The following is a 24,207-nucleotide window of genomic DNA, read 5'->3' on the forward strand; positions in this document are numbered from 1 at the left end:
TGACATTTGAGGCTGGCATACAGGCTGGAAAAAATGTTTTTACATTTTCTTTTTTGGAATGGACGAGGGTTGGTGACCACTGGGGGAGTAAGGGGAGATCATCCCCGATTCCCTCCAGTGGTCATCTGGTCAGTTCGAGCACCTTTTTGTGGCTTGGTCGTGAAAAAAAATGGACCAAGTAAAGTCGGCCAAATGCTCGTCAGGGACGCCCTTCTTTTTTCCATTATCGGCCGAGGACGCCCATCTCTAAATCACGCCCCAGTCCCGCCTTCGGTACGGTGCCAACACGCCCCCGTGAATTTTGGTCATCCCCGTGACGGAAAGCAGTTGAGGACACCCCAAATCGGCTTTCCATTATGCCAATTTGGGCAACCCTGAGAGAAGGATGCCCATCTCCTGATTTGTGACGGAAGATGGGCATCCTTCTCTTTCGAAAATTCACCTGTATGATGAGTACCCTTTATAGAACAGGCATAAAAAAGATGTCTTTTGGGCATTTTGTCATTATAAAATTGGCTCCATTCTGTATACTCTGAAAGCAAAGGACAATGTAGGACTGTGAATCACTGTCTAAAAGCATCAGCTCTTGGCAGCGTCACCTGTTCAATTCCAGGCTTGTCAGGGTTCAGCAGGGGCCTTGTTTCCACATGCTCGGGGATCAGTTTGCAGCCTACTCGTGGGATTTCTTCCCAGTTGTGGAGAACAGTCAGTGCAAGATGCTCATCTGTCTGTTTCTTCTGACCTGCAGGAACAGATGAAAGAGGCTATGAAAGAGGCTGTGGCACAAGGTTTTGGCTACAACAAACACTTCAGTCAATGCATTTATTCAAAGTTTTTTCAATGCGTGTGGAATTTTTACACTGAGGGGTCTTTTTACTAAGCTGTGTAAGGGCCTATGCGCATACAGCGTGCACCAAATCGGCCCTACCACTGGCTAGTGCGTGAGCTGGGCGGTAATTCTGAATTTGGCGCATGCCAAATTCTGCGGTAGAAAATAATTTTCTATTTTCTACCCCGGGCCGCTTACTCAGCAGTAAACAGCAGTTGGCGTGCTCTGTATGCTTACCACTCGGGTAGCTCATGAGACCTTACCGCTAGGTCAATGGGTGATGGTAAGGTTTCATTTTCTGGTCCCTTAAAAAAGGCCCCTTTTCCTAGATGCAGTAAAAAAAATTGCCCAGCGCACGCCCAAAAGACGCACTCGCACTACTGCAGGCCACTTTTTACTGCGGCTTAGTAAAAGAGCCCCTGAGAGAATTAAAATTTAATTCAGGCACCACAAGTGAATGAGAACAGATCTGGAACAGTACAGGTAGGATTTTAAATGACAGTAAGGATTTTTCTTATGGAAGTGATGCAGCGTTTGAGACTGCTATGGTTGAAGGAAATAAGGTGAGGCTATATAGGGGTCCTTTTACTAAGGTGCGCTGAAAAATGGCCGGCGGTAGTGTAGGTGCGTGTTTTGGGTGCGCGCATATCCATTCTTCAGCGCACCTGCAAAAAATATCTTTTTAAATTTTTGCCGAAAATGGACATGCGGCAAAATCAAAATTGGTGTGTGTCCATTTTGGGTCTGAGACCTTACCGCCAGCCATTGACCTAGCGGTAAAGTCTCATGCAGTAATCGAGCGGTAATGACCTACGTGCGTCAAATGCTGGTTTGTACGTGTCCAAAGATAAAAATTCTTTTTTGGACATGTGTATCGGATGCACGCCCAAATGAAATTACCGCAAGAGCCATGCTGTATCTGGGTGATAACTCCATTTTAGCACATGTTGGGCGCATGTAGAAGCTTAAGCGGCTTAGTAAAAGGGCCCCATAGAGAGTAATGGTGTTGAAAGGTGCTGACCACTGCATTTGTTCCAGTCACCTTCTCAGAGTTGGGAAAACATACAGTTTTCTACAATTTTTCACCAAGGTGGTTATTTTAGAAGCCTTACTTGCAATATACATGTGTAGCTAGCAGAATTTATTTGTGTATCTCAGATACAGATAGAAAACTCAATTGTGGAAAGATGGTATTTAAATGTGTAAATCTGCAATACGAATATATGAAAAGGGGATATAGTTTGCATGAGAATAGGGCATGGTATGGGTCAGAATTAGGGTGTAATGGCATAGCCTTGGAGGGAGGGGGTGGCCTTGGGGGCCTGGGTCCCCCTGTTTGGGCTCAGGCCCTCTCAAAACCTGCATTGCATCCATTAAATGGCTGACAGGGATGCCAAAGCCCTGCCAGCTAAAGAAATTCACTGCCTAGCCATTCCACTCCTCCTCGAGCTGTTGCAGTAACCTGGAGCTCAGTGGGTTGCCTCCAGCCACCGATGCTGGGACTCCTTGCACATGCTCAGTTTGCACAAAAATTGAGCATGCTTGGGGATTCCCAGAGTTGGCATCTGGAGGCATCTCGCCGACTTCTAGGATACTGCAGCAGTGCAAGAAGGAGGGGAGTGCCTTGGCAGTGAATTTCTTTGTCTGGCAGGCTTCGGCATCCCTGCTAGGAAACGTACTATTATTTTTAACAAGGGGGGGGGGGGGGAGGGGGAGGAAATATGTTGCCTCCTCAGGCCACCTCTGGGACCCCCAAAATCGGAGGGATGGCTACATTTCTGTTAGAGTGGGACATAAAAAAATACAAATGTATTCCTTGTTTCAGAGGGGGAATGCAAGTCTATGCTTGCCAAGATCAGTGTCAGAATTTACAGCTGCCCCAGGGCACATATAGGTTTGCAAAAGTGCTCCTTTTGGGTGCCCCATAATCCTCCTGCGTTCTTTCTGTACCCCAATAATCAACTGTGCTGAATAATTGCAGGCTCTGTACTTTATTGGGAGCATTTAGATGTGTAGGTTTCTAAAATGGCAGACATACATATCTACACAGTGTACGGAAAAAAAATTACATAATTTCAAAATACTTTGCAATTGTTTACACATTTACCTCCTCTGTTTACAAAGCTGTGTGGCAATGCCGACACAGCCCATATACATGTAGGTGCTGACTCTGAGATGTACATGTTGCTGCATTGCTCCCGTTGAGGTTTTAGACATTGAGGGCCCTGTTTACTAAACTGCGCTAGCGTTTTTAGCGTACACTACAATTAGTGTGTGCTAAATGCTAGAGACACCCACAGGAATATATGGGTGTCTTTAGCGTTTAACACACGCTAAAAACACTAGCATGCCCTTAGTACTGCTTAGTAAACAGGGCCCTGACAGTTGCTATATGGCTGCTCCTGCCGCATGTTTCCAACACAATAAACATGCTTGCTTTATATAATTTAGAAAAGGCTCTATGTCATCAGATCCATTTCTACAATGCTGCCAGAATTTGACTTGTTTTCACTGGGATGGCTTAATTCTGATCTCTATGTTCTATCTAAAATCTGCCCTCAAATACAGCAACTTAATGAGTATCAAACGGCCATTTTGGACAGTCTTGGAGAAGCTTCTCTGAAGCCTCACCTTGTTCCTGCACCATCAGGTGGTGTCAATGATTGAGACTGCCTAGGTGCATTTTACATATCCTTTCTTCTTTACCTTGGCTATCTGTCCAACTGTAGGATATCATGTTTTGTGATACTCTTTCAGATGTAATAATCACAGGGCAACTGTGTTCTTTGATTAGAATTACATATATAAAGACTAGATAGTTAATGATTTATTGTGCTGGTATGGCAATATGACACAAAGATACAAAAATATAGAAACTCATGAAAAAATGATAGTACGTTTTGTGAATTTATAAACAACTGTTTTGCAAGGAACAACTGACAGCTTTGTAAAACCAATGTAAATGGTGGATTTTGTTTACTATTTCAAAACCAGCACTGGAGCACTATAGTCTGCATAGAAAATAAGCTACATGACACTTCAAGGTAAAAGAATAATTTTAAAAGTAGGAATGATAGATTTAACCTAGGAAATAGAACTTCAGGACACTGGCAAGCAGCTCATAATGGGCTTAACAATTTCCCCTTCTCATGATCCAAAAGCTGTTTACTTGACTGTCTAAAAATATTATGATGTAATGCTGCTACTCCCTGTTCTGCCATATCCCAAAGCTCTCTAACATATACAAGCCACTGCTTACCATTTTCATCTTCAATTTCTGTGGGGCCAGTAAAAACTCGATTTAAGACCTTTACTCTCCCTCCAGGACCAAAATGAGGACCATCCACCTTTCCTTCTTTGCACAATTTAGATAAAATCTGAGCGGGCTTCATGGGGTCTCTCCACTGGTTGTAGCCATGACTGTGAAAAAGGAGGAGGAGAAATGTCAGAATGACTTTCAGTTCCTGTTAGACACATTGGGGTCTTTTTACTAAGACACACTAGCATTTTTAGCTTGCGCTAAAAATAGGCGTATGCTAAACGCTAGAGACACCCATAGGAATACATTGGCATCTCTAGCGTGTAGTGCGCACCTATTTTTAGCGTGCGCTAAAAACACTAGCATGCCTTAGTAAAAGGACCTCTTTATTCCATGTTGTGTTATGGTATATTATAAGGAAAAAAATATTTAGTACAAAAAAATATCTTAAAAATACCACAAACTTTCAATTAGAATGTAAAAAAATGTGTTGTGAAAAATGTGTTCATATATTATATTTCCTGTTTCCGCAAGGGCTGGACCACAGCTGAGAAAGAGACAGAAGGGCCGAGCCTGCACGGGTTTTACCGCTGCTGGCCGCCGCCGTAACCCTGACTTGGTAAGTGAAGATGACTTTTAAAAATCGGAGGGAGGGGGCCTGGAGCTGGAAGGGAGGGAGGGAGGAAGGAAGGGAGGGATGACAACCCTGGAACTGGGAGGGAGGGAGGGGGATAATGGAACTGGGAGGGAGGGACACCCTGAAACTCAGAGGGAGGGAGGGACCCTGAAACTTGGAGGGGGGAGGGGGGACCGTGAAACTCAGAGGGAGTGAGGGGACCGTGAAACTCGGAGGGAGAGAGGGTGGATGACCCTGGAAGTCAGATGGAGGGAGGGACGGGACAACCCTGGAAGTCGGAGAGACGGAGGAGGGACGACCCTGGAACTCGGAGGGAGGGAGGGGGGACGATGACCCTGGAACACGGAGGGAGGGGGACACTGGAACTGGGAGGGAGGGGGGCCCCTGGCACACACTCTCAATCTCACACACACGCTCTCTCTCTCATAGACACACTCGCACCCAGTCTCACTCTCTCTCACACACACACACTCGCACATTCACTCTCTCTGTCTCACACACAGTCACTCTCACACACACTCTCTCAAACATACACACTCCGAGGAAATCCTTGCTAGCGCCCGTTTCATTTCTTTGAGAAACAGGCCTTTTTTACTAGTATGTATATATATGTGTTTCATAAAGTGCATGTGTACATGGAACTCTGCTTGTTCCATGCCCAAACTATGCACTAATGAACACTTAGGGCCCTGTTTACGAAGCCACTCTCTAGGCGTGCTGACATTTTTAGCTCACGGTAAAAATCAGCATGCGCTAACACTACAGACACCCATAGGAATATATGGGTGTCTCTAGCATTAGCACACACTAAAAACGTTAGCGTGACTTAGTAAACAGGGCCCTTAATAAAAAGACTGCATAAATATAGGCCTTATCTTTCAGTGCAGCTACTTATTACACAGATATAAATCTGTCAAATGTTGTAAGAGCCATTTTCAGGTGTAAAACATGTTACATGCAGAGAAAAGTACTCTGCCTTACATGGAGTAAGTCTTTGAGATCCCGCAGGTAGCCCTGTGTTTGCTGTAGTAACGATTTTCCAGGTCAATCTTGGTTTCTCCAATCAGATCGTCAGTGCCCACCAAATCCCAGTCGAACACAGCAACTGTCAACATGGATTCCATGGGGAAGGTGGCTTCAATATCAAATGACCTAGGGGTGAAAGAAATGAAAAGTTCACTTTGAAAAAGGCAAATGAAGAACGATAAATATAGGCACTGATAGGGAATATATGGGCAGGGCCGTGCCAAGGGTCTGTGGCGCCCCCCTGCAGAAGATCAGTTGGTGCCCCCAGCGCACCCCCGCAGACGAACAGTTGGTGCGCACGCCCCCTCCCCCCCCGTGAAAATGATCGCTGCCCTCCCATCCATGCTCTTCTCTCCCCTGCCCTCCCGCTCCCATGTCCCAACTGCCCGCCCTCTTCTCCCCCCCCCAAGATCCGTTTTAAATTTACCTCCGTCTGGCAGCGAAGGCGCAGCGTCAGTGAAGGAGGCGGCGCTCCCGACATCTCTACTAGTCTTCCCTTCGCTCAGTGTTCCGCCTTCTTCTGACGTCAAAGAAGGCGGGACATTGAGCGAAGAGAAGACTAGTAGAGATGTCAGGAGCGTCGCCTCCTTCACTGATGCTGCGCCTTCGCTGCCGGACGGAGGTAAATTTAAAAGGGATCTTGGGGGGGGGGGGGGAGAAGAGGGCGGGCAGTTGGGACATGGGAGTGGGAGGGCGAGGTAAGCATGGTGCGGCGGGGCACCCCCCAGAGGACGGCGCCCTCCTGCCGTGCTTACCTCGCTTACCGTGTTGGCACAGCCCTGTATATGGGAAGAGAGCTGGAAATCAAAAGAAGTCAGAAAACAAGGGATAACAGAACTATAACTCGCCAGACATGCGGCTTTCTTTCCTGTAATAATTCTCTCCCCTTGCTTAAGAGACTCCTCTTTGCCGATGAGAGTTCTCTCCCTCCATTCATCTATACATATTAATAGGTCAATGATCAATAACTAGATAAGTTCTCAATAAGACATGAAGCATGTTAAATATATGAACAAGTACTTCTTCAAATATAAAATGTATCTCTTCTGTAACTGCTACAGAGACACTTGAAGAAGGGATCTATGAAACCCTAAACGTAACATAACTGCAAAATGTAAATACATTTTTTTTGTTACATTTGTACCCTGTGCTTTCCTATTCATGGCAGGCTCAATGTGGCAATGGAGGGTTAAGTGACTTGCCCAGTGTCACAAGGAGCTGCCTGTGCCTGAAGTGGGAATTGAACTCAGTTCCTCAGGCCCAAAGTCCACCACCCTAACCACTAGGCCACTCCTCCTGGGATTAGTTCAACAGAAAAATACAACCTCTTCCTAAGTGTCCTGTCTCTCTACAATAGGCGTTGTCAACTAGTCCTATTACACAACCATCCAGTCAGGTTTTCAGTATATCTGTAATGAATATACATCAGATTGATTAGCATGCACAGCTGTTGGTGTGGCCACAGGGATGTGGCCAAAGGGACACATCTGGCCCTTTTGTTGCCCCTTCAGTGCTGAGGTGTTATTTTACTGAACTTTGGCTGTAGTGCAGTAATGAAGATGAAAACTAAACACTTAGGGAGCAATTCTATAACTGGTACCTCCAGTTAGGCAGCCCAAGGCTGCGTTGTGAGAGCCCATTCTATAATGGAATTTGGACAGCTACATTCCGTTATGGAATACTAGTGAACCTGGTATCAGCATACCAAACATTTAGGTGCCCATAGTTAAGCCAGTCATAGATCTGGCGTTAAGTGTGGGCAGCTAAATGTGGCAGGGTCACATGTAACTTACAATATTCTGTAAGGTACACATGTAAGTGGGAGCTCTGCTTATGCTCTGCCCATCTGTAGGACTTCTTTGAAAATGCACACTATGGGCCCAATTCTGTAAATGGCATCTAAAATATAGATGTGTCCACAAAAAGCACTTAATGCTATTCTATGAACCATGACAAAAGTTAGGCGTGGTTTGTAGAATAACCCATTGGGCCAGAGAATGCACCTACATGTAGGCATGACCATTTATGCCACTGAAAACTTGGTGTTAATATCCATGCCTAAGTGTGGGCGCATTCCCCCGAATTCTATAACCATGCACGTAAATTTGAGGAATGCCCCCAACACTCCCACGCTCCTCCCATGGCCATGCCCCCTATTCAGCTACACACATTAGAATTTATGCACACCTCTGCATGTAAATTCCAATTATTGACAATTGTTGTTATCAGCCAATTATAATCACTAATTGGCTTGTTAATTAAGGTGCGCACGTAAATTGGGTGCATGTCCAATTTAACGCATGCAACTCAATGCACCTTATATAGAATCCAGGGAATGTAAATTAAGCATTTGCATAATAGTGCCTAGGTATCCTGATGGAATTCATACGGGTAAGTGTATGCTTAATGTGTAAGTGCTAGTATTCTTTTTTTTAAAGTTACGTTTTCTAAATTATAATGTTTTATAACAAAACAAGCAATTTGTTCCAGTACAAATAAGTAGAGGAAACAAAGAGGTAAATAAATTACTAATCATACTTGGAAAATATTCGCTGGGTTCCAAGATGGCGTTCTAAGCGGACGCACCTGTATTTGCTCTTGAGGTAGCTTAGGTTTTCAGCTCCGTTGGTGCTTCTGCCGCCTCGTTTTTCCGGATGGGGAAGCGGAGGGGAAAGGTCAGGGAACATGCCTCGGTTCCTGAGACCATCCCAACGTTGAAGCAGACGACCTTGCAATTTTCAAAGCATCAATCGGGGCCTCGGGGAACTTCGACCCCTACTGCAACTCTCGACGCATTGCCGTCGATTGAGAGTCCTAACGGGGCTTCCTTGAGCCCTGTGGATCGTATTGCTCCGCCTCAGCCTGGGAGAGAGTTGTTTGCAGCCCGAACAGCGACGGAAGCCGAAGTGGCTCAACCGAACCTGCCTGAGGGAAGGTCTGCAGCTACAGAGAATGGATCTCACGAACGAGAGCAGCTAATTCAATCAACTTTACAGGTATTACCTCAAGATATTGTTTCAAAATTATCTCGAGCTGAGGCCCAACCTCAATCTCTCCCAGCCTTTAGTGGCGTGGTTAGACCAGCAGTAGTGACACTTGAGTCACTGTGGGACATGGTGTACAGCATTCAGGTTTCTATGCAGAATACATTGAAAGAAAACACTGGTGATATTAAAGTTTTGTCTGAAGCTGCGTTGCTCCAAGCGCAAGTGACTGCACAGCAATCCTTGAAATTAGATAAAGTGAATACTGAGCTTCAAGAAATGGGGAACTTGGAAACCGCTTTGGTTAAAGATAATAATTTCATGCATAAGCGAATGGAATACCTGGAGAACCAGGTTAGGAAACTTAACCTTAGGTTTCTAAATTTCCCCAAATCTCCTCTAATTTCTCCTATTGAGATGGTAAAAAAATATATGGTTGACATTCTTGGAATGGATAAGGACTCACTACCTCCCATTACTCGAGCCTATTATATCTGGAATCCGAAGGGGACTGTTGGAAACCCCCCAGTAGAGGGGGATGGAATGAATCTTACTTCCTTCCTGGAAAGTTCATTGGAAATAATTACACAGAGGTCAACTATGCTGGTCACTTTTGCACTGGAGCCTGACCGCAATGCTGTTTTAAGACTTTCCTTAAGACATTTAGAAAACTTGTTTTTGGGCTCAAAGGTTCGAATTTTTCCAGACCTCTCGAGGCCTACACAAATAAGGCGCAGGGCTTTTTTGGAGCAGCGCCCTAGAGCGTTGGCATTGGGAGTAAACTTTGTATTACGTTTTCCTTGTATTTGTAATATACTGCTTGAGGGTAAACAGTTTCAGTTTGTAGACCCAAAACAGTTTAAAGAATTTCTTGATGCTAGAGCCGATGTGAATGTAGTATGCCTACCCTAACAAGCAGGCTAGGGTCGATAACCCGAGGTGGCAACCGCTAATATTCTTTAATTTCTTTTAGAATTTTTGAAATCTTGGAACCTAATTTCTTTGTTTGTGGACAGATAGGCAGTTAAGAATTTTTCTTTCAATTATTTAATTGTACTTTGAATTTCATTTGTAAAATAATGCCGATTGCATATTTACACTTTGTTGTGAAAATTGAATTTATTAATAAAGATTAAAAAAAAAAGAAAATATTCTATAATTTACACATGCAATGGGCACACAACTGTGGGTGCCTAGATTATGGAATTGCCCTTGGGGTGTCTGGGACAGTCATGGAACAAATGGACAAGCATTTATTATTATTATTTATTGCACTTGCATCCCACATTTTCCCACCTATTTGCAGGCTCAATGTGGCTTACAGAGACCTGTTATGGTATCGCAATACCAGGGTAAAGAATACAATTGGTGTTACAAAGAAGTCAAGGAAAACAAGAGGAATTGGTCAAGCAGTTATAAATAGGTACATTCTGAATAAAGGTGGATAGGTATTGTGTTATAGTTAATTATGGGTTCTCGTGGTAGGCCTTGTCAAAGAGATAGGTTTTCAGAGATTTGCGGAAGTTTCTTAGTTCGTTGATCATTTTCAAGTGGGTTGGAAGTGCATTCCACAGCTGCGCGCTCTTATAAGAAAAGCTGGCTGCATGTGTTAGTTTGTATTTTAATCCTTTGCAGCCAGGGAAGTGTAAGTTAAGAAAGGTGCGGGAAGATCTTTTAGCATTTCTGGGTGGCAGGTCTACGAGATCTAGCATGTAGGTCGGGGCATCTCCGTGAATGATTTTATGAATAATCGTACAGATCTTGAACGTGATACATTCTTTAAGTGGGAGCCAATGTAGTATCTTTCTTAGGGGTTTTGCACTTTCATATTTTGTTTTTCCAAATATGAGTCTGGCTGCAGTATTCTGGGCTGTTTGAAGTTTCTTGATGGTCTGTTCTTTACAGCCAGCATAGAGTGCATTGCAATAGTCCAGGTGACTTAATACCATTGACTGTATCAGGTTCCTAAAAATGGCCCTTGGGAAGAAAGGTTTTACTCGTTTGAGTTTCCACATGGAGTGGAACATTTTCTTATTTGTATTCTTCACATGATTTTCCAGGTATGTCAGGAGCTAGGGTTGCATCTCCTGTTCAAGAATCCTCTCAACTTTTAGGTGCTTCTTAAAGCTCTCCAATTGAAACTCCTCCACCTGATCCTGTGAGTTCTGTGCTTTCCCCTGATGATTCCAGATCCTCTTTTGGGTCTGTGATGCCACTTCCTCTTGAACTTGTAGATCATGTTGTCAAGGGTTCTTCAGAAGATTGAAGATTCCTCTTTCCTAGGTTGGGGTGGATGGATGCTAAAGATGGTGGCTTAAATCACAAGCTCCATCCATCAGAGACCAAAATGGTGACTTACTCTCCTCACAAATAGCTGCACTAACTCAGGACGGATCAATTATATAACAGATTTATTGGGGCTGAAATCAGTTACCTCTGGGCTTAAATGAAACAAAACAGACATTGCCTCCTCAGAGAAGACAACATCCATATGAGAACATGCTGCGGCCACAAATATGCTGATGCAAGGATTGCAGGTGATCATGGTTATGCTTAGTGCCGACTCTGATGAAATATTATACATAAGGAATTAGAAACATAGTCCATATCATGCTTTTGCAGAATAGGCTTGATGAAAGGTTTCAGGGGAAATCCGGGGAATTATAGACCGGTGAGTCTGATGTTGGTGCCAGGCAAAATGGTAGAGTCTATCATTAAGAACAAAATAACAGAGCACATTCTAAAGCATGGACAGATGAGACAAAGTCAGCATGGATTTAGTGAAGGGAAGTCTTGCCTCACCAATCTATTGCATTTCTTTGAAGGGGTAAACAAACACGTCAACAAAGGTGAGCCGGTGGATATTGTGTATCTGGATTTTCAGAAAGCGTTTGACAAAGTCCCTCATGAAAAGCTCCAGAGGAAGTTAGAGAGCCATGGGATCGGAGGTAGTGTATTGTTATGGATTAAAAACTGGTTGAAAGATAGGAAACAGAGAGTAGGGTTAAATGGTCACTATTCGCATTGGAGAAGGGTAGTTAGTGGGGTCCGTCAGGGATCTGTGCTGGGACCGTTGCTTTTTAACATTTTCATAAATGACCTGGAGGTGGGGGTAACTAGCGAGGTTATCAAATTTGCTGATGACACAAAGTTGTTTAAGGTCGTCAAATCGCGGGAAGATTGTGAAAAGTTGCAAGAAGATATTGCGAGACTAGGAGACTGGGCGTCTAAATGGCAGATGACGTTCAATGTGAGCAAGTGCAAAGTGATGCATGTGGGAAACCCCCCCCCCCCCCGAACTATAGCTACGTCATGCAAGGTTCAGCGTTAGGAGTCACGGAACGAGAAAGGGACCTGGGAGTCATCATTGATGATACGTTGAAATCTTCTGCTCTGTGAGCTGCTGTGGCTAAGAAAGCAAATAGAATGTTAGGTATTATTAGGAAAGGAATGGAAAACAAAAATGGAGATATTATATTTCCACTGTCCATGGTGCGACTGCACCTAGAGTATTGTGTTCAATTCTGGTCGCCGCACCTCAAAAAAGATATAGTGGAATTGGAAAAGGTGCAGAGAAGGGCGACAAAGATGATTAAGGGGATGGGACGACTTTCCTATGAGGAAAGGCTAAAGTGGCTAGGGCTCTTCAGCTTGGTGAAAAGGCAGCTGAGGGGTGATATGATAGAGGTATATAAAATAATGAGAGGAGTGGAAAAGATAGATATGGAACGTCTGTTTACGCTTTCAAAAAATACTAGGACAAGGGGGCATGCGATAAAGCTGGAGTGCAGTAAGTTTAAAACAAATAAGAGAAAAATTTTCTTTACTCAGCACATAATTCAACTCTGGAATTTGTTGCCAGAGAATGTGGTTAAGGCGGTTAGCTTAGCAGAGTTTAAGAAAGGTTTGGATGGCTTCCTGAAGGAAAAGGCCATAGAATGTTATTAAAGGAACGTAGGGAAAAATCCACTATTCCTGGGACAAGCAGTACAAAACGCTTTGCTCCGTGGGTCTTGTCGGGTGATTGTGACCTGGATTGGCCACTGTTGGAGACAGGTTGCTGGGCTAGATGGACCTTTGGGTCTGTCCCAGTGTGGCGATGCCTATGTCTTATGACGTGGAGGTCTGGATGGACTAGCTGGAAAAACTAACGAATGCACCAGGACAGCAAGCTACGATAGTTTGCAGACTTAGTTTGTATATGGAGGACATGGCTAATCGTAACAGGAGGTATAGCATATGAATTCTGGGTGTTCTTGAAGGAGCAGAAGGAGTAGAGCTTTATTGAGACATTTATTCCGTCATTACTCAGACTTACAGTCACTAAACCATTTGAAGTTGAAAGGGCCCATAGAGAGCCTTCTAGTCTTTTGACCAGTTCTAAGCACCCAAAACTCAGCATCACTACCCACAAGCACTGCCTAGTTTCTTAAGTGACAGATGTAATTCAGCTTGTGTCTGTTTCTTACTAAGTTTGACAACATTTTCCCGTTTGTCAACATAGAGGTTTATTTCTTCAGGTTCATCAAATATGGATTCTTTTGCTATCAGCTGTTTGATGATATCATCATTGAAGCTTAGGACATTGTCCCAACCAGAACACTGCATAATGGCCTCGCAAATGAAGTCCAAACAAGAGAGGTTAGAGTCCAAAGAAAGTGATGAAAATGATAGTCCAGGTCAGAAGAAACCAAGGAAAACCAAACAACCACTATGGCAATCAATACATTTATTAAAGGTAAGATGAGACCAGTGACCCTTGGTGCATGTCTGCCTCAGAGGTATGGTAACATCTGTAAAAACATATAAAAATATACAACCATATAAATCTATACCACAGGAGAGATCACGTGATGCAGTGAAGAGAGTGGAAGTGTGTCTGTTTCTCTCTGGGGCTCATGTGCTCCCCGTGCACCTTCCTTGCCAGCCGAGATAATTTTTGAGCTTGAAATTTCCACCAGATAATTGCCTCCATTACATGGACAGATATCTTACCAGGTTGGAGGCTTTGATGTAGGGCAGGCCTGCTAAAAAAGAGAAAGAGAAGCAGTGCAGGGGTGAGGAGAAAATGGTGGCAGGGGTCTCCATGGCGTCCACATTTTCAGCCCAGCAACTACAGCAGCTCACTGAAGCAGTAGGGAGGGCCATAGAACCACAACTTGGACAGCTCTCTGGGCAGCTCATGAATTTGGAAGCTCTGTTAGAAGATCACTCAGAGAACAGGGGAATTAGAGCAACAAGTATCAGCTGCAGATGACACGGGGACTGAGACCGTGACCACGCTAGCCCGACTGGAAATGTAGCTGTGGACACAAGCAGAAAAATTGGATGAGCTGGAAAATCACTTGCGGAGGGGAAACCTCTGTATAGTGTGCTTGATTGAGCACCTCCCAGAGTATACCCTGCCATCTCTGTTGGAGATCTGGTTGAACAGATCAAGTCATTAGCATTTGCTGATGACCTGATGCTTGTACTTAACGCCCTTCCACAGCGGTGTCCTCCTTGATGACAGCATTGACCTCATTTGGTGCGGTTTCAAGGTTTGAACTTAATTTCAAGAAGTCCAAGGCAATTCCCCTCATTCCAGAAGTTCGTTTTCAGTAAAGCAGTCTAGCGATACTCAGGCAAAATTAACAATCTGGAAATCTTTTCTTTAGTCCCTCTGGGGGTGTCTTGTTTTAAATGCTACCCATCTTTCTTACTAGGAAGGATCAGGATGCCTTATGGAGAGTCCTACAATGTTATCTCTGGCAGGGGAAAAGACCTAGATTGCCACTGAATGTGATTCAAATGCCTATGGCCCTCAGAGGGACGGGCCTCTTGAACGATATTTGAATGCAGCCAGTGGGTTGACACATTTGCTTTCTCAGGTTTATTTTAGTGTCATACGCCCTGGCTCATCTGAGGTGGTTGTGAAATGCTATCACGTTTCAGCAGCCATTACACCTCATGTATTCATCTGTGACAACCCTGCCTTTTCTCCGGGCCAAGGATTCAGTATTTTTTCCAGATGAGCGTGCCAGGAGGCAGTCTACCTCTTCCAGGTCTTCACAGAGGGAAAGGTGAAGTCTTTTGAGAATTTGCAGTGAGAATACACATTGTCTCCCATGGATTATTTTGTATACCACCAGCTTTATTCCTATGTGAATTCCCTGCAGTGGACAGACTTGAGGATGTGCAAGAAACTTTGACGGAGGCACTCACATTGGGATTCCAGTTACAGGTTCTTCAGGACTCCGCGGAGGAGGTGGATGCTAAGTGCCTGGCTGCAAAGTGGTCTGTGAATCTACAAATGTCGCTTTCTGCCGATCAACTGAGAACATTTCTGTTGAAAATACAGAGACATATCCACATTGTACACAGGGAAACCTTATACAAGTCAGCTTTGAGACTCTTTATTTCACCTTACAGGGTCAGATGTGCAGGCATTACTACAGTGGGTTCTTGTCTCAAGTGCTTGGCAGCTGAAGCTACCTTGAGGCACATGTTTTGGCACTGTCCTCCGTGGTAGCCTTTTTGGACTCATTTATTAACTTATCTTTGACAACTTTGGTCCTGCATGATACCCCAAAGCCCTATTATAATGTTTGTTGGTAGCCTGGTGGATCTGGCCACCCTTTCTGAGTTTAACAGCTTTATGCAACATGCAGTGTTATTTGCTCTAAAGTCAATCCTTACCACTTGGGTGGAGCCTGCGGACCCCTCATTGCAACAGTGGCGGGCCGTGATGATAACTCAAATGTGCATAGACTGTATAAGAGTTAAGGATTTTTCTCATTCCACTGGGCACCAATTCCAAACCATTTGGGAACATTTTGGACACAAGACTACCGTTAGAGATCATGACTGCTGCTCTAAGGCCACAGCCAGCAAGGGGAAGGAGCGATTGGGCTTTGTTCTTGCCCCAGTGACCACTCTAGTCCACCAGGGAGCTTCAGGGGCCCTTTTACTAAGCCCCATAAGTGTCTACGCGCGCTCAATGCACACCAAAATGGAGTTACTGCCTGACTACAGCCTGGCTTTTGTGGCAATTTCAGTTTTGGTGTGTGTCCGATATGCATGTCTGAAAAATAATTTTTATTTTCGGACGCGTGTATCAGACACACGCCAAGTGGTATTTGACTCATGGAGGTCATTACCATCCAGTTACTGCGTGAGTCTTTACTGCTAGGTCAATGGTTGGCGGTAAGGTCGCAGACCCAAAATGGACGCGCAGCAATTTTGGTTTTGCTGCACGTCCGTTTTTGGCAAACATTTTAATGGATCGGTGCATGCCCAAAACCGGAGCCTACACTACTGCAAGCCATTTTTCAGCGCACCTTAGTAAAAGGATCCTTCAGGTAGCCTCAAGGAAGTTTCAGGAACAGGGGCTGCTCTTATCTTGGGGGAGGGGATTGGGGATGGGCTTCAGCTTTTGGGAGGTTTGGGGGGGAGAAGCTCTGATCCTACCCCAAAATCCAGCCCACTACCCAGTTAGCTACTCAGGTAGTGGGCTGAATATTATGCCTGCCCACAGACATCCTTACAGCAGTCAGAGGCCAACTTGGAACCTGGATGTTCAGTGCTGGTGCTTGGATTGGTGCGAGCCCTGAATATCGGGCTCTAATTCAGTCCAAGGAGGCCAGTGACTGTCACTGGCTGAATTCCAAGGAGGTAGGTTTTCTTGATAGCATTTGCGGTGAATCTGCCTCTTTTTTCACCCTTTCATCTTATGAGATCCATAGGGAGAGGGCAAAATACACAAAAATGAAAGAAACTCTACGTCAGAACCAATGCATAGAAAAAAGCAGACAGTGAACAGGAAGGTGATGACTTACTTTCCAAAAACTGGGTTCAGCTGCTTTGAAATGTAATTCTCCTTATCTCTGATGTCAGTTTTCCCCAGTTTGATGACAACGTAGGGATCTGCTTTGCCATTGATGTCTGCAGGATGCAGATCTGTAGCCTGTGAGGACAGATAGGGGGAAAGGACACGTCAACAGACATGAACCACTTAGAGCTGCCGAAAGGAGGAAAATTAAACCAAATATACTAACATTTAAATAAAAAAATCATGTTTCTCACAGACAGAAAGGGGGAAGTTTAGCTACAGAACAGTTCCAATAATTTATTTTAACTGCATTATTAGTATCATGCCAAGAGCCCCAGCTGCCACTGGTTTCATAGTAATTTACGTGTCATTTTGCAGTGCACTACAGCTTTCATTTTTCATAGTCAAGGAGCTACTTACCCTCACTACATAGACTCTGACCAGCACATTGATGGGATCATTGTTTGGAATCCCTTGGAACATTCCAAAATTAGGGTCATATCCAGCTTCCTTGGTAATATCATCAGGAAGAGGGACTTTGTACACACACATTGAACCCTGGAAAAAGAAATGAATGGTATTATTAATAAAGCCAAATTTCCAAATGATTAGGAGAGGAAAGTGATTTATAAGACTAAATAGAAATGAAAATATTCCCAATTTGACAGCATGCTGAGCATGCTGTGTGGACACTTGGAACTCATCTCCACACTCATAGCCCAAAATTCACAGATTTAAGGGGTCCTTTTAATAAGCTGCACTGAAAAATGGCTTGCAGTAGTGTAGGCATGGGTTTTTGGCGTGCGCCGATCCATTTTTCAGCACACCTGAAAAAAAAGCCCCTTTAAAAATTTTTGCCGAAAATGGACATGCGGCAAAATCTAAATTGCCGCGCATCCATCTTGGGTCTGCGACCTTACAGCCAGCCATTGATCTAGCGGTAAGGTCTCATGTGGTAATCGGGGGTGGTAATTACCTATGCGCGCCAAATGCCACTCGGCGTGCATCTGAAATGAAACTATTTTTCAGCCGCACGTATTGGACACGCGTCAAAAATGAAATTACCGCGAGATCCACGCGGTAGCCGGGCGGCAACTCCATTTTGGCACACGTTGGCCGCGTGTAGAGCCTTACGCGGCTTAGTAAAAGGGCCCCTAAATGCATTAAAGCAGAGTAGCACTAGATACTCAGAGAAGGTTATTCAGAAGGGGCCTCCACAATGCTTTATAATTGCTAACTACCTTACACTAAGGGGCTATTCTACAACAAGTTGCCAGAACATAGGTGCCTACTTTCTGCAGGTAGTGAGCTTATTCTATAAGGACACTTATGTGAGTAAATGCTTTCCTCTTATAGAATACTAGCGTAAGCTCACATTGGCGCACCTTCCTTTAGGGGAAGGGAAGGGAATTGAGACTTGATATACCGCCTTTCTGTGTCTTTTGCAACTACATTCAAAGCGGTTTACATAGTCTATACAGGTAGGGTAATGGAGGGTTAAGGTGTATCCATTTATGCCAGGTTTATGGCAGATAACATCACAAATACCAGATATAAATCTTATCACCAGTTCTCTTTATAGTGCTCTTTCTATAAATGTTCTTTTAGAAATGGAGGAAAAGATATCAGAAGCTCAGGGTCCCAATTTATATGGTTGTTTTAAAAGCCTGATCCATCTGAACAGCTTTTTTTTTCACCTGAGCAGCTTCGTTATAAGTCATAAAAACCTTCATAGTTTTTAATTTTATTTATCTAGCAGTCTTTTCAAACTTACATTCTAAGAAAACATTTCAAGGCTTGAACCACTTATCTTTGTAACATAGGCTCAATTTCGGCTCTACAGAGTGCCTGTTTTGCTATTGCTTTGTTTGGAGTCTTGTTTATCCCAGCAGATCTATGCCAAAGTATTTTCTCTCTGCAACTATTTTTCCTTCATGCTTGCTGGGCGAAGCAATAGCGAAAGAGTTGAGTCCTCCAGCAAATTTTGGATCAAGAACACCTCTTGCTCCAAGGACGAAGCTTACTTTACAAGTGTAATGATTGACAAAGAAGAAAGATCCTAAACATGGAAAATCTGATAGGAAATTATGGAAAATACAAAAGAAAAAACAGTTGCTATGATTTCTGTAACAACTGTGACCAACACAGAGTCCGGGCTGACCTTAAACCTTCCCACTATGCGATCCTCCTCTGCCACATTGTCATCATCGTCTCCAATCTTCCCTCTTAGGAGGTTGAAAGTGTGCAGCCAGTCTTCAAAGTTATCGCATTCCAGTTCCAACTCTTTATTGTAAACCTTGAAAGACAAGAAATCATTGAAGCAATAAGATACCATGCAAGTATAATTCTACCACTGCTAATGACAATAAACTGTCAGCTTTAAATAGAACTGTCGGATGTGCAGTGCAACTGTACCTACAGTGGAAAAGAACTATGGGGGCAATTCTACAACTGAGTGCCTCCAATTAGGCAGCCAGAGGTTATGGGGTAAGAGCCTATTCTATAAAAGAACTGACGCACCTAGGTTCTGTTGTAGAATATGGCTACTAATGTGTCTAAAATTCAGGCACATGCCCTTATATATAAGTGCTCATGCCTGTGTGGCAGGAACAGTATTCTCTAAGATACAAGGGTAACTGGGAGCAACACCTATGACCTGCCCCGCTCCACCTCCTGTGTACACCTACTACTACTACTTAACATTTCTAGAGCGCTACTAGGGTTACGCAGCGCTGTACAGTTTAACAAAGAAGGACAGTCCCTGCTCGAAGGAGCTACCTTTCTTGTAAATACACACTATAGGGGTCCATTTACTAAGCCATGGTAAAAAGTGGCCTGCGGTAGTGTGGGCACATCTTTTAGGCACGCGCTGGGCCATTCTTTTTTACCATGGCTGGGAAAAAGGGCTTTTTAAAATGGGCTGGGAAATGGGCGTGCGCTGAAATTAAAACTAGCGCATGTCTATTTTACTGCCTGAGCCCTTACCGCAACCTATTGACCTAGCGGTAAGGGCTCATACACTACCCATGTAGTAACCAAGCAGCGTGTGCCAACTGCTGATTACCACCGGAAAATTATTTTCTACCCTGGGATTTGGCCCACACCAAACTCAGAATTACCACCAGGTGTACACGCTAGCCTGGCGGTAGTGCCGATTTGACACTTGCTCCCCGTGCATTAGCCTTCCTGCGCCTTAGTAAAAGGACCCCTCAGTAAGTTAAGCAGATATTTGCAGAATAGCTTGAAGGTGCCAAACTAGCATTTATGTGTGTAAGCATGCAGGTATGTACATACATGCTAATATTTTTTTTTTAATATTTTATTTATTGAATTTACATTTTACTTCAAGTACTATTCTTGAAATAGAAAAATATGATTTTAAGTCAATAATAAATACAGGAACTTGAGTATTACATAGATAGTTTCAAAGTATTGATCTATTTACTCATCTTCAGTCCACAAATTGAGGGCATTACACAATACTTCAGGAAAACTGAAAACATAGAATAACATAATAGCTTCTGTGATTGAAAAAGGCGACTGAGAGGAGCACCCAGGGTTATTGATACTTATTACGGAGTTGAAGTTATTATTGTCCTTGGTTGTAACATGGGTGACTCAGCCAACTTAGCTTCCAAAAAAGAGTTTAACTGTTTAGGTTCAAAGAATACATATTTAATAGAATTTAACTTTAAGACACATTTACAGGGAAAGTTCAACCAATATAATGTGCCTAGTTGCAAGGCTTTCGGGCGCAATTTAAGAAACTCTTGTCTTTTCTTTTATGTAGTCTTAGAGACATCTGGATACATTCTTATTTTACAATCCAGGAAATCTTGTTCTCTAAGAAGAAAATATTGTTTAAGTATCCAGTCTCTGTCAGGTTGTAATATAAATGTTACTTTAAGTGTTGCAGTTGTCACATGCTAGTATTTTAAACATGCACAATGTGCATGTAAATGTGAGCGCCTAGGTTATAGAATTGCCCTTCACATGACTAAAGGTGGACTAAAGGGGCGTGTTAACCAAAGTGCAGCAAAGGTTTGTACTTATTCCTTTGGATTCTATATATGGTGCCCAAAGTTGCATGCCAAAATATGGGCAAGTGCCCAAAATGCACCTTAATTGAATGATGAACTCTTAACTAGCAATAATAGGGTGCTAACCAATTATTGCAGTGAATTGGTGTCAATTAGGATTTGCACACATATCTGGCTGTGCACTGTTCTATGAAAAACAGCGCATAACTTTTTTCACACAAATCTGAAAAAGGGGTGTGTCGGGGCGTTCCAAAAAGTTAGGTGTCAATCTTTATAGATACTCCCTCTGCTGCCCAAATTAGGTGCCAGCATTTACACCTGGTTTTTATCAGGCATTAAATCTGGCACCTAAATATCTGATGTGGAATTGGCGCTAGGTTTGATTCTATATAGGGTGCAATCCCTTTATAGAATTGCGCTCTGTGCCGATTTTTTGGGGTGCCGGTTTTTGAGCAAGATATACTAAATCCAGTCCATTGTGCCTTGAGTACAAATATTAATGGATGGTCAATGCAAAGCCTGTGCACCAGCTGTTGGGTGCATCCCTAGAATGTTCCTAAAACACTTAGGGGAAAATTCCATAAATGACACTGAAATGCAGGCACTGAAAAATTTCGGTGTTAAGTGCTCTCCTATAAAGGGAGTGTGCCCTGCATAGAATAGTCTTAAGATGCAGATTCCATGCCTAATGTTTGGGTGTCGGACTTACATCTGCTGAAAGCAGATGTAAATGCCAACACCCAACTCTGGCACGCTTAGGCCTAATTCTGTAATGCCGCACGCAAATTTAAAGGAATGCCCTGAAATGCCCTTGGCCATGCCCTCTTTTCGGATATGTGCAAATGGAGTTAGGCACCATGCTTTATAGAAAAGTATGCAGGTAGATGCATGCACAAATTTTAATGCGTGCCAATTTAATTGGTTTTCAGTACCGAATTATTGATGTTTCAGACTTCATTCATCAATTTATTTGAACGCAGAAATTTGAGTGCAATATATAAAATCCAGGGGTTACTGCATAGAAAAGTACTTTATTACATGCCAAGTGTTGTGAGAGTTAATGCTGATACACAAGTGATGGTGTACAGTGGAGTACTCTGCACACCGCCCATAACCCACCCATTTCCCACGCCTTAACACATTCCCCCAGATTCTATATAGATCACCCAAATGTGGGTGTGGATCCCAGATCCGTACACAAATTTATTACTTAGGGGCCATTTTACAAAGTGGTGGTAAGCCCAACACAGGTTTATTGCTTGCTAAAAAGGAAGTACCGTCAGGCTACCGCAGCAGCCTGGTGGTATTTCCCACCCCCAGCGCGCCATCATATATGCTGCTACAAAAATATTTTTATATTTTTAGTGCCAGTGTGCACCCAGTGGTAATCAGGCATTGCCATTACTACCACGTCAATGGGTGGCGGTAAGGGCTCCCCCTGAAATGGCCGTGTGGCAAGTGCTTCACTTGCCACACGGCCATTTCCTGAAGAAAAGAAAGACCTACCTTTTACCCGCTGCAGTAAAAGGGGGGCCATGGCGTGCATCAAAAACACATACCGATGCCAGTGCAGGCCCCCTTTTGCCACATCTTCGTAAAAGGGGCCCTTAATGTGCTGTTATCAATCAATAATTGGTGCTAATTGGCAATCATACTTATGTGTAGACCTACAGGTTTACCTGTAGATTTGCCCTGTGCCCTATTTTATAGTGTGTAACTCATAAGGGGGAGTGGCCACGGGCGGGTCAGGGTTGTTCTCAGGAATTAGGCGTGATGTTATAGAATAGGGTCATTTATGTGCCCTACTGCCATTAGTTGCATGCCAGCATTTACACCAGGTTTCAGCAGGCATAATTGCTGCCCCTGAAGTTAGGTGCCAGATCCATGGTAAGCTTGTATTCTGTAAAGGGTGCTCTGTAAAGAGCGCACGTTACAGAATACTAGTTTAGCGCAGATCTTCCCGGCAGCTAACTTTGTGTGCCATTTATAGAATTCCCTCTTAAGGAATTAGCACATGAATCAGCGTACACTTTCATGCCAGCATAGTCATGTGCTAGCTGCTTAGCTCATGTTAGCAAACAGACTCCTAAGATTGAGGTTAAAGATACGATAAGTCAGCCTACCAACTTATAAAGAGATTAAGGAATAGCATGATGCAATTAATAATAATAATAATAATAATAATAAAACAACCATAGTTACTCTACTGTAATTACATGCAGATTTATTTTATTTATATTATGATTTTATGTGGATTTCTATCTCACATAAATCCAAACTGTGCTCAAGACAACTTACAAAAGGTTGAAAAGAGAACAAAATAAAGTATGTAAAATAATCACAAGTAGAAAAAAAAGTAACAAAATGTACAATAAAACATATGACAATATTAACAGAAAAAAATACATAAAATTGTCCAAATTTGATAGCACATATTTTGGAGGTGAGTTTAAAAACATCTCCACCTGTAGATAGTGGCATTTGCATGTGTAGATTACATACACATGTACATGGCAATTTTAGAAAGTCACTATTCACATGTGGAGATTCATCCCATATGGAGATTTAAAGAGGTTCCGTCTTCTCCATCATTCAGTCAGAGTTCAGCTTTCTCCATCCTAGCCAGAGGAATGGTCGGGCTCTGGGCTGCAGATAATAAATGTAAACCACTTTGGTTGTGCTACAGAAAGGCAGGATATCAGAGGCATGACCCTGTACCCTTCTGAGCTTAGAGAGGAGGTGCATGAATGACCGGTTGACATGCCTTCCATTGGGGCAGTGGTTCCCAAACCTGGTCCCGGAGGCATCCCAGCCAGTCTATTTCATGAATATTCATTGTGGATATCCTGAAAACCTGACTGACTGGGGTGCCTCCAAGATCAGGTTTGGGAACCACTGTTTTGGGGGTGGTGAATTTGATTAAAGATCACTGCTCCACACTTCTGTCAGTTGTGGCAACGAGCACCTACTGACTACCAAGATTCCACATTCTTTTCCAGAAGGGGCTATTTTTCTAATGAAACAGGAGATACCAACCATAGGAGTATCTTCCTCAGGGGTATGTAGTTATATTTTTTCATATTAAATGGTTTGTTATCTCTTATTCTATGTGCAATGGCTTAATGCATTTATCCTACAGCACTTCCCAATAAACAAATAGTACTATGGTGCACAGTTCTTTATATATACCTTTAGCTCATCGATTTTTGGCTTGTTCTTTTTCTCTGTTTGCTCAGTCTGCAGTTGTTTTTTCTTCTTGTCTTCCTTGGGGGCTTTAACTTTCTCCTTGGTCTTCCCCTGTCCTTTGGAGCCTTTCATGGGAGAGTCATCAATTTTGATCTCTGATCGCAAAAACAAGTTGGAAGGAAGAGGGGAATGGAGGGCGTAGGATGAACACAGAACACTCAACCATGATTTGCATGAAAGTTGACAGCTACTTACCAACTTACAGGGAAAATGAGTCTCATATTTATAATTCATGTCTCAAAAATGTATTATTCATTATCTTTTCATTTAATTGCAAACCAACTATTAGTTTAATGAATTATATAGTCTTACAAACTCACCCTGCACTTTCTGGTTACACTGCTGCTCAAAGACAGAATTGTCAATAAAAATACTT

At 43.3% G+C, this 24,207-nt stretch overlaps 1 protein-coding gene across 4 annotated transcripts in view; it reads right to left on the minus strand.

Annotated features, from left to right (window-relative positions):
* OTOF (otoferlin) overlaps positions 1-24,207 on the minus strand; it is a 762,055-nt gene that overhangs the window by 23,831 nt on the left and 714,017 nt on the right. For all 4 annotated transcript variants that reach the window (XM_030198653.1, XM_030198655.1, XM_030198656.1 and 1 more), the window contains 7 exons: positions 23,775-23,896; positions 18,707-18,841; positions 16,966-17,103; positions 16,553-16,680; positions 5,707-5,877; positions 4,089-4,249; positions 600-742 (listed from right to left, as the gene is read on the minus strand). In XM_030198653.1, coding sequence (XP_030054513.1) covers positions 600-742; positions 4,089-4,249; positions 5,707-5,877; positions 16,553-16,680; positions 16,966-17,103; positions 18,707-18,841; positions 23,775-23,896 — 998 coding nt within the window. The remainder of the gene's footprint in view (positions 1-599; positions 743-4,088; positions 4,250-5,706; positions 5,878-16,552; positions 16,681-16,965; positions 17,104-18,706; positions 18,842-23,774; positions 23,897-24,207) is intronic.

This window comes from Microcaecilia unicolor, chromosome 3 (genome assembly GCF_901765095.1).
Source record: "Microcaecilia unicolor chromosome 3, aMicUni1.1, whole genome shotgun sequence".
NCBI classification, from domain to species: Eukaryota; Metazoa; Chordata; class Amphibia; order Gymnophiona; family Siphonopidae; genus Microcaecilia; species Microcaecilia unicolor.